At 42.6% G+C, this 10,410-nt stretch overlaps 1 protein-coding gene across 1 annotated transcript; it reads left to right on the plus strand.

The window, feature by feature from the left end:
• The first annotated feature begins 2,900 nt into the window (after nucleotides 1–2,900).
• LAMTOR5 (late endosomal/lysosomal adaptor, MAPK and MTOR activator 5) lies at nucleotides 2,901–9,728 on the plus strand. Its single transcript, XM_010589562.3, has 4 exons — nucleotides 2,901–3,026; nucleotides 4,562–4,623; nucleotides 8,153–8,270; nucleotides 9,403–9,728. The coding sequence occupies exons 1-4, from the start codon at nucleotides 2,992–2,994 to the stop codon at nucleotides 9,461–9,463; spliced, it is 276 nt and encodes a 91-aa protein (XP_010587864.1). The 5' UTR covers nucleotides 2,901–2,991; the 3' UTR covers nucleotides 9,464–9,728.
• The last annotated feature ends 682 nt before the right edge of the window (nucleotides 9,729–10,410 follow it).

The following is a 10,410-nucleotide window of genomic DNA, read 5'->3' on the forward strand; positions in this document are numbered from 1 at the left end:
AATGGCTACAAACTGGCTTCCAGATTATTGCAAGCCTATTTATCCTGCTCATTGCTCTGATTACGTGCACCCTACAATGGCTATAAAAAGCTATACTAATGTCTTTCAGTATTTCGGCCACTCAAGTTATAAATGTAATTTTAATACCCGATGCTGAGGCATCACAGGGTGGGTTGTCATGAGTTTTGCTAACACTCCATTTCAGTTGCTGCCCTGGCATCCATCGTGTCCAGCATAGAACAACAAGCTGGCTGACTTACTCTGCCCTTTCATGCCAGCTCCTGATATGGCTTCCCCAGCAGCCCGTGTGGCCAACAACTCCCCACAACTCCCCTCCTGCTCCCTTTTAGATCAGATCCCCACCAGCCTCCCCAAGACTCCACTCTTTTGCTTCAACCTGACCAATCCAACAGAAGCTCAGAAACCTTAATGTACCCCACCCTCAGGCCCTAATAAAGGCCTGAACCCCAGGTTCCTGCTCTCCCTCTGCCCCTGACACAACCACCCTATGTGTCCTTCCCCCCAAGACCTGTGAGTACTAAGCTTGTCATTTTTAGTTCCTCTGTGTGGTCTCTTGTTGAACCAAGACTTATCATCCAGTGCCCATGTAACTCCGTTTTAAGTAAGTTATCTCAAATTCATAACAAGGTGTCATGGGACTTTTCCTGTCACCCCAGAAATGATTACCAGCACTCAAAACTGAGAATAAAGAATCATCAAATATCCCACAAGCCAAAAAAAAAAAAAAGGTAGAAAACAATTAGGGGTCAGATACCTCCTCCCCAGCTTATGTCAGCTGTTCTGTTTTCTCTGTCTACCTGCTCAGGAGCAGAAGAGCAGCAGGGCAGAGGAGGGTGTGTGGAGCGCCCTGTCCTCCCCCTTCAGTGTGGCAAGGATGTATGGACCAGCTATTGTCCCTCTTCCTACTTTCTCATTTTCCCTCCAAAGGCCTTCCCTACAACTTAAAAGTGATCACCAGCCTTTCTGGGAATTCTTTAATTATTCATCTGGCTCTGAGATCATCAGAGACACGCTGGAGCTGTGCTGGCCAGTATGGTAGCCACTAGCCTACCTGTGGCTACTGATATGCTGTAAATGTAAAATGTAAAATATACACCATATCTAGTACAAAAAAAATAATGAAAAATATTCATATTTTATGTCAATTACATGTTTAAGTGATCATATTTTGCATATACTAAGTAAATAGATTATTAAAATTAATTTCACGTTTTACTTTCTTTAATGTGGCTACCAGAACATTTAGGATTACATGTGTGGCTCACATTATATTTCTGTTAGACTGCACTGCTCTGGGGTTTAAAAATCAGAGCCCTTAGAACCCTGGTGGTGCAGTGGTTAAGAATGCTAACCAAAAGGTCTGCAGTTTGAATCCACCAGCCGCTCTTAGAAACCCTGTGGGGCAGTTCTGCTCTGTCTTATATGGTCGCTAGGAGTCGGAATCCACTAGGGGGCAAGGGGTTTTGGTTTTCTGAGGGGTTTTGAGAAGCCCTCGACTCAGCAGCAATGGGCTTGGTTTGGTTTTGGGTTTAGACCAGCTAAGTTGTCACAAAGCATGGGACCACAAGGGGGCGGTACTGCAGAGAGGCGCTTCTCTGAGCACGCCTTGGACAGGAAGCAGACGGGCTTCCTGAGTTCAATTGGCACAAGCTTAACTTCAAGTAGTCACTACTTACATTTTCTAATGAGATAGTTGGAGGAAAAGTAGAGCGAGGAGGACGTTAAGAACAGGAGTGGGTAGAGGCTTACAGGGATACTCGCTCAGCGTTAGGATAGCCAAAACGCATACACCCACAGCTATAAGCAGCCTCACTGTACATTAATTAAATTAAGGTACAGCTATACCATGGAATGGGAACACTGGTGGCCTAGTGATTAAGTGCTATGGCTGCTAACCAAAGGGTCGGCGGTTCGAATTCGCCAGGCATTCCTTGGAAACTCTATGGGGCAGTTCTACTCTATCCTATAGGGTCGCTTTGAGTCGGAATTGACTCGATGGCACTGGGTTTGGTTTGGTTTATACCATGGAATATTTTACAACTATTAGAAACTATGTAAATGAATGCAAATTGACATGACAAAAATTTATGCTAAATTCAGTCAAAAGGGCTAGCTACAGAATTGTATGTCCAGTACGTATGTCAATTTTGTTTGAAATAAATAAAGTATGCATTTGCAAAGACAAACGTCTGAAAAAAATATTCTTCATGGGATTAATAGTGAGACTATGGGTGATTTCCTTGCCTTTTCTTTTTTTACAACTACTTTTATAATTAAAAATTTTTAAGTTACTGTTAAGTAGCCCTTCACAGTCTTCTTCACGAGTTAGGACTCAGATACCACTTTCCTTCCCAAACTTTTCCAAGCCCTCCCATCAGAAGTATTGATGTCTTCATTAAAACGCAGACCCTTTAGCAGTACCCAGCTTGGGGTTTTACCCCGGTTCCATCTCGTCCTTCAGTCCCTTGAGCGCATGTCTTTCCCCTACACGCCTGTGGCCTTTTCACAGCGGTCTCTCTTCCCCGTACCGGCCCCACCGACTAGATCAGACCCTGACTGACTGGCCGGGTTACTGTGAAAGTTAAACTAGATCCGGTCCTTAGTGGGTCTCGGAGTCTATCGAACCGTCATCCAAAAATTAAAAATCACTGAGACAAAGGCCAAGAAACCGAGGCACTGAGGTCCGGCTCTTGACCTCTCTCCCGGATAGAGGATAAATCGACCCGCACGGTTCCCGAGGGGAGACGCTCCGGGGTCACCACGCCTGTCACCACTCAGGATGGCAGGAATAGAATAGCAATTTCGGATTAAGAACGCAGACGACGCGCCGCCATCAATTTTGACCCTTTGGAGGCACCATCCAGATCCGGGCTCAGCTTGTGTCATGTGACTGCGGGGTGCTTAAAGCCTGTAGTAGAGAAGGAAGCGACGTGCTGCGAGGTCCTAGGCCGGGGGCTGACGGCGGATGGGATGGAGACGACCTTGGAGCAGCACTTGGAGGACACGTGAGTAGTGGGGGCCTCTTCGGCCTGTTATGAAGTCGTGGCGAGGGCGGCTGGAGTGGAACAAAGGGCGTGAGCTGCGAGTGCCGATCAGGGCGTTTTGGGGAAGCCGCGCGAAGCCCTGGACAAAGGATGAGGCCGTGAGACCTTGCCCCGGGACTTAGGGGCGGGGCTGGTAACCCGGAATTAATATTTCCCAGTCCCCCGCCGTACATCCCGCCCCGGAGCGAGTCTCCGGGGTTCAAGCCGGAGGCCAAAATCAGCTGTCATGTTGTTGAAATTGTACTATGTCCAGGGTCGTTCTTACAGGAGCTTTAGGAAATAGATTTCACTTTTGATAAGGATGTACAACGTGAGCAAAATCGAGTCCTGAAATATAGACACCCGCAGGTGTCTCCTAGTGATTGCGTACCTAATCAGTAACTTTGTGCTGAAGAAGCTAAGAGACATCTCTTCATTTTTTCGAATAGGTAGCATCTGTGTGAGATTCAGAGTCCCTGGGTGGTGCAAACATTAACGTGCTGGGCTGCTAACAAAAAGGTTAGAGGTTCGAGTCCACCCAGCGATGCCTAGGAAGAAAGACCTGGTGATCTACTTCTGAAAAATCAGCCATTGAAAACCGTGTGGAGCACAGTTCTACTCTGGCCCACATACGGTCGCCATGAGTCAGTCCACTAGAGGATAACTGCTGTGTGTATGGGAGCTTCAAATGGAAAGGCATAAGAAAGCTTATAAACATGTTCCACCCATCAATGTTCCGCAGCTTCCCACTTCCTCTCCAGGAGGCAACCCATGTTAACATGGTTGCTTAGACCTTGTTATTTAAAACATAATAGTTTTTCAACAGTTGTTTTAGATGAATTAATGTATTAAAGCATGCCTTTTTAACAGGAGTGAAAAAAAACTTTCATTACAGAGAAGTTCATTTAAATTAATTTTTAATTTTTATGAGTCACAGAATCCACTTAACGGCAATGAGTTTGGCTTTTTTTTTTTTTTTTCTTTTGGTTGTTGTTAGCTGCAGGCGGACCCCATGCATGAAGGAACAAAACTGCCGTGTGGTCCTACACCATCCCCATAATCAGTTGCTGATTGGTTCCATTGTGTTCCATAGGTTTTCACTGGCAGATTTTCAGAAATAGATCGCCAGACTTTTCTTACTAGTCCATCTTAGTCTGGACGCTCTGCTGAAACCTGTTCAGCATCACAGCAACATGCAAGTCTCTGCTGACAGACAGCTGGTGACTGCCCTCGAGGTGCATGGGCTGGGAGTTGAACCTGGGTCTCCTACATGGGATATGAGAATTCCACCAGTGAACCACCAGTGCCTCATAATTCATTTTAATTTAACCTAATTTTTCTCCTTGAGGTAGGGTTGTGAGGGCTGGATAATAATTTTTCTTCTTAAGTTGAGAAACACCAATTTTAAGCACTTACAACAGTGCCTGGCACATAGGAAGCCTGTATGTCTTAAATTAGTTATTTAAATTCATGTTCTCACATCATATGTTTCATCCTTCCTGTGATTCTGGAACTAGAATGAAGAACCCGTCCATTGTTGGAGTCCTGTGCACAGACTCACAAGGACTTAATCTGGGTTGTAAGTATCTCACACCAACCCTTTGGTGAATTGCAAAGCATTTGATGTTGACTTGGAGCCTAGTGTGCTATTATTCTGTAGCATTTATTTCTTGTTTTGTTTCTTACCTTTTCTGGGTAGTTTGGTGAGAGTAAAGATAATCTCCAAATCACAAGATTAGAAAGTTGAAATTTTTTAATTGGTATTTATGAAAGTAAAATTGGTCCTTGAAGTTCTGCCATTAAATACTTGTCTTTACTCAAGAATTATTTTAGGTTAAGGGAAGGACAACACATAATACAGGGGAAGTCAGCACAATTGGACTAAATCAAAAGGTAAGGTTTTCTGAACACAACCAAACACTTCCGGGGGCACAGTAGCAGGGGCAGGAGTCTGGGTACCATGGTTTCAGGGGACATCTAGGTCAATTGTCATAAGAAAGTTTATTAAAATGTTCTGTATCCCACTTCAGTGAGTGGCACTTGGGGTCTTGAAAGCTAGCGAGTGGCCATCTAAGATGCATCAATTGGTCCCAACCTACCTGGACCAAAGGAGAATGAAGAACACTGAAGACACAAGGAAAATATTAGCCCAAGAGACAGAACGGGCCACATAAACCAGAGACTCTATCAGCCTGAGACCAGAAGAATTAGATGATACATGGCTACCAGCAATGACCGCCCTGACAGGGAACACAACAGAGAGTCCCTGGCAAAGTAGGAGAATAGTGGGGTGCAGAACTCAAATTCCAGTAAAAAGACCAGACGTAATGGTCTGACTGAGACTGGAGGAACCCCAGAAAACATGGCCCCTGGACTCTCTGTTAACCCAGAACTAAAACCATTCCCGAAGCCAGCTCTTCAGACAAAAGTAAGACTGGACTATAAAATATAAAATGATACTTGAGAAGAGTGTGTTTCTTAGTTCAAGTAGATACACAAGTTTTTTTTTATATGGGCAGCTCCTGTCTGGAGGCAAGATGAGAAGGCAGAAAGGGATAGGAGCTGGTTGAATGGACATGGGCAATCCAGGGTGAAAAGGAGGAGTGTGCTGTCACGTTATAGGGATAGCAACTGGGGTCATATAACAATCTGTGTATAGATTTTTGTATGAGAAACTAACTTGAGCTATAAACTGTCACCTAAAGCACAATTTAAAAAAAAGAATAGGTTTGTCTCTCCTAAAATAGTATTTGAATAGTTTTAATTTGGGTCTAGAAGGAACCCAGATAATGACAATTCCTGTTTATTGAATGTATGCCATGTGCCAGAAACCCTGGTGACATAGTGGTTAAGTGCTATGGCTGCTAACCCAAAGGCTGGCAGCTCAAATCCGCCAGGCGCTCCTTGGAAACTCTATGGGGCAGTTCTGCTGTCCTATAGGGTCACTATGAGTCAGAATCGACTCAAGGGCAGTGGGTTTGGTTTGGCTTTTGGTTTATGCCATATGCGAGGACTGTGCTGGGATTTTACATACATCATGTCTAATTTTCACAACAACCCTGCAAGATGGTTGGTGCTAGTTTTAGTCCAACTATGCTTAACTGTAAGTGAGTAGGCAGTAAAATATAGTGCTTCAGAGTCAAACACCTGGGTTTAACCTGCTGCTCTTCTGTTTGTTAGTAGTGTGAACTTAGGTAGAAAGAATCTCTCTGAGCCTCAGTTTTTTCACTGGATTGTTGTTTAATACTTGTACTGATAGAACTGCATTTATTGAGCTCTTACTGTGTGCCATGTGTCGTTCTAAGTGCTTGACATATATTAACTCATTTATTCCTCATAACAGTCCTGTGAGATAGATATTGTTTTCCCCATTTCACAAATGAAGAAACTGAGCCATAGCAATTAAGTAACTTGCCCAAGGTCACATAGCTAGTAAGTGGTTGAGCTAGGATTTGAGACTGGCTCCAGAGCCTCTTAATCATAATTGTTTATAATTATGTAATATGTCCCGGATCTGGACATAATGCTCGAATAAATGTAGCAATTACAGGTGAGGAAATAAATTCAGAAAGGTGAATAACCAAAGCATTAGTTAATTAATGCCAGAACTAGTAAACCGAGGACTCCTGACACTTCGTGCAGGAATTTTAAAAGCTCTAAATTTTTGCTGTGTGACTAACTGAAAGGGATAATCTGTGTAACTCAGTTATATTTTGTACCCTAGTCGATCAATTGGGAGGAAAAGAGGCAAATTTTTTGAAGCACTTGTCAGGCTCCCTAGTGGAAAAGGCTGAATTCCAGTATGGAAATCTAAAACTGAATGAGTTCTGTCAGATAACCTTCAAGGCCCAAAAAACTGCACTGTGTCTGGCCATTAATATAAAACATTACTAAATTCATAGACCCTGCCATGTTTATTGGAGCCCTGATGCCACAGTGGTTAAGAGCTTGGGAGCTAACCAAAAGGTCAGCAGTTTGAATCTACCAGCTGCTCCTTGGAAACCCTACAAGTCCAACTATGAGTTGGAATCAACTCGACAGCAGCAGGTTTTTGGTTTTGGTCTAGTTATATGAGAGGAGCTCTGGTGGCACAGTGGTTAAGAGCTCAGCTGCTAACCAAAAGTCAGCAGTTCGAATCCACCAGCCACTCCTTGGAAACCCTGTGGGGCAGTTCTGCTCTGTCCTGTAGGGTCACTATGAGTTGGCAACAGCTTTGGTTTTTTAGTTTTGGCCATGTCTGTTACCTGACAGGAAACCCTGATTGCATAGTGGTTAAGTGCTGCAGCCGCTAACCAAAAGGTCATTCAGATCTACCAGGCGCTCCTTGGGGCAGTTCTACTCTGTCTTACAGGGTCGCTATGAGTTGGAACCGACTCGACAGCCACAGCTGTTACCTGACTTAGTTTTAGGTTCAGTTAAGCCTGTGTTTCCTCTATATACGGAAATATATTTTAAAGTAGACTGGTAATTAATTTTTGTCCCTAGAGCTCAAGATTTAGTATTATCTATAGGCTATAAACATACATTCTTAAAAAGCCAATTTTACTGACATTTGAAAACAGCCAGCTTATTTTTATTCTAGCCCAAATAACTGCTCACAGAATATTCACACATGCTGTCAAGGTGGTCTTATATCTAAACTCCTGAGTAAAGACTTTTATATCTTTTGAAGTTGAGCTCAGGAAAAGGAAATTAGATTTCCCATGAGGAGTTAATTGGTTTCACCAAGTTACTTGCCCTTACTGACTGCTTTTTGTCAATGTCACCTCTGAATTTCTTGCTGGTTTCAGTCGTTCCCTATAAAATGAATTTAGGACTTTCAGATTGACTTAAATTACCACTCCTTTATATCTTTGAGGTGTTTGGAAATGGTGATGGGAATGACTTTGAAAACTGTCTACTATCACTTTATTGATTTAAGAACCATTGTGTGGCTCTCACTCAAGGTAACCAGTTTAGTATCAGGGCAAAAGCATTTCATGTCAGTACGTAAACTAGGGGACAGTGAACTGAACCTTGTTTTTTGAATAATTTAGTGAGAGCTACTTCTCTAGCTCCGTACAGATTTTTGGACAGCCAGGTGACATGATATCATCTCTGTCTTCCAGGCCGTGGGACCCTGTCAGATGAGCATGCTGGAGTGATCTCTGTTCTAGCCCAGCAAGCAGCTAAGCTGACTTCTGACCCCACTGATATTCCTGTGGTGTGTCTAGAATCAGATAGCGGGTGAGTAGATGTCAACAGATTCTTTCTTTCCTTTTTTGTTCAGAAAAATCCTGGGGAGACTGGAATGAGGTCTGCCTCGTGTTCATCAGTGATTCTTCACTCAAAGTCCTGGTAATGGCCTGAGTAGAGTAGATTTACTTTCTGAAGTACTTTGAAGGACTTTCTTGGACCACAGCGGCAGATAGATTAATCTCTAAAACTAATGTGCTTTCAGGCCACAAGGACCTTTAAATGAAGAGTACAAATTACAGTGAAACCTGTGAGAGCCAAAACTTCACAGGACTGGCTTATTTTTTCTGGGTCTCTCAAATTTTCTGCCTTTGACAGGGTGCAGTCTTACTACTTTTCTGTCGCTCGTTTCAGTGGAAAATATTTGAGTTTTCCTTCTCTGACAGGTTTCCACCTTACACAGGTTCAGGCTTTTACAGGTTTTACTGTATAATGAACTATTGGGCTACCAAATAAAGACAGTAATAAAAAGCACAGTGGAAGGCTAATCAAAGAACAAAACTACTTCTGTAGGAGTAGAATATTCCTAATACTCTATAATATTCTATTCCTAATATACTAAAGATACTCTTAAGTGAGGGTCTTTGCAATCATATTAAGTGACAAAAGCAGAATACACAGTATGATCAGTTTCCTAAAAAGAGGAAAAATGTTTATATAGTATACATGCAGACAAAAAGAACTAGGGAAATATCAATAGTGGTTGCCTCTGAGCAGTAGGATTATGGGATTAATTTCCTTTTTATATTTTACACTTTTCTGTATTTTCCAAATATTTTTGCTGTACAGATAAACAAGTATTGCATTTATAATTAGGAAAAATGATACTTTTTAACTGTGTGTAGTCCCTGGGTGGTAGAAACAGTTAACATGCTCAGCTGCTAACTGACAGTATGGAGGTTCAGGTCCACCAGAGGCACCTTGGAAGAAAAGCCTGACAATCTACTTCCAAAAGATCAGCCACTGAAAACGCTGTGAAGTACAGTTCTACTCTGACACACAGGGGTCGCCATGAGTTAGAGTCTACTCCATGGCAATGGGAAAAACAACAACAATTTTAACCTTACGTTGGCCCCCAGTTGGAACGTTCTACTGAGTATCTTCTGCTTTGTTTGCCTTTCAGGAACGTTATGATCCAGAAACATGATGGCATCACAGTGGCAGTGCACAAAATGGCCTCGTGACATCCCATATCAGGTCTCCAGCCTACCGCAGGGACTCGATTCTATCATGCTGATTATCTTACTGAACTATTAAAGTTCTAGTAGCTAGGCCATTCATATAATGTACATTGGGCATTTTTCTATTTATTTTAGAGTAAGGTGTTTTTTGGCACTCTGAATTACCATATCAAAATATTGGTAAAAAAGGATCACGTTTTGAAGCAGCATGTCCAGGTTACTTTGTATATAGAATTTTGTTGTATTCAATAAATCTGGTTGGAGGAAAGTTGGGATCTTTCTGGATTCTGTAAACTATATCAAATTTTTTTTTTTTTTCAATTATCAAATTGTATTTTTTTTTTTAAAAAAAGGCTTTTGTTCCAACTACTTGCGTCTCATTCAGAAGTGTCTTGGTTATTTAGTGCTGCTATATCAGAAACACCACAAGTGGGTGGCTTTAACAGATTTATTTTCTCACAGTCTAGGGGGCTAGAAGTCCAAATTCAGGACGCCACCTCCAGGGGAAGACTCTCTGTCTCTGTCAGTTGTAAGGTGAAGGTCCTTGTCATCAGTCTTCCCCTGGTCTAGGAGCTTCTCGGCGCAAGTTCCCTGGGTCCAAAGGACATGCTCCACTCCCAGTGCTTCTTTCTTGGTGGCCTGAGGTCCCTTTCCTCTCTGCTTGATTCTCTTTTATTCTCAAAAGAGATTGACTCAAGATACAGCATAATCCTGTATATTGAGTCCTGCCTGATTAACATAACTGCCACTAATTCTGCCTCATCACATAGGGAAATCGCATCAGATCCCAAACTGGTGGACAATCACACAATACTGGGAATCGTGGCCTAGCCAAGTTGACACATATTTTTGGGGGGCACAATTCAATCCATAACACAGAGCTTCCTGAAATACCTGTATTTTCACAGGAATGTTCATTAATGTTTGAAAGACACCAAGCGTATTCCTAC

Source organism: Loxodonta africana, chromosome 3 (assembly GCF_030014295.1).
Source record: "Loxodonta africana isolate mLoxAfr1 chromosome 3, mLoxAfr1.hap2, whole genome shotgun sequence".
NCBI classification, from domain to species: Eukaryota; Metazoa; Chordata; class Mammalia; order Proboscidea; family Elephantidae; genus Loxodonta; species Loxodonta africana.

Excerpts from the sequence above, each read along its gene's own strand:
- LAMTOR5 (XM_010589562.3), top strand. The coding sequence starts at position 2,992 with ATGGAGACGACCTTGGAGCAGCACTTGGAGGACAC. Across the intron at positions 4,624-8,152 it reads ACAAGGACTTAATCTGGGTT|GCCGTGGGACCCTGTCAGAT; the intron begins GTAAGTATCTCA and ends TCTGTCTTCCAG. Across the intron at positions 8,271-9,402 it reads TGTCTAGAATCAGATAGCGG|GAACGTTATGATCCAGAAAC; the intron begins GTGAGTAGATGT and ends TTTGCCTTTCAG.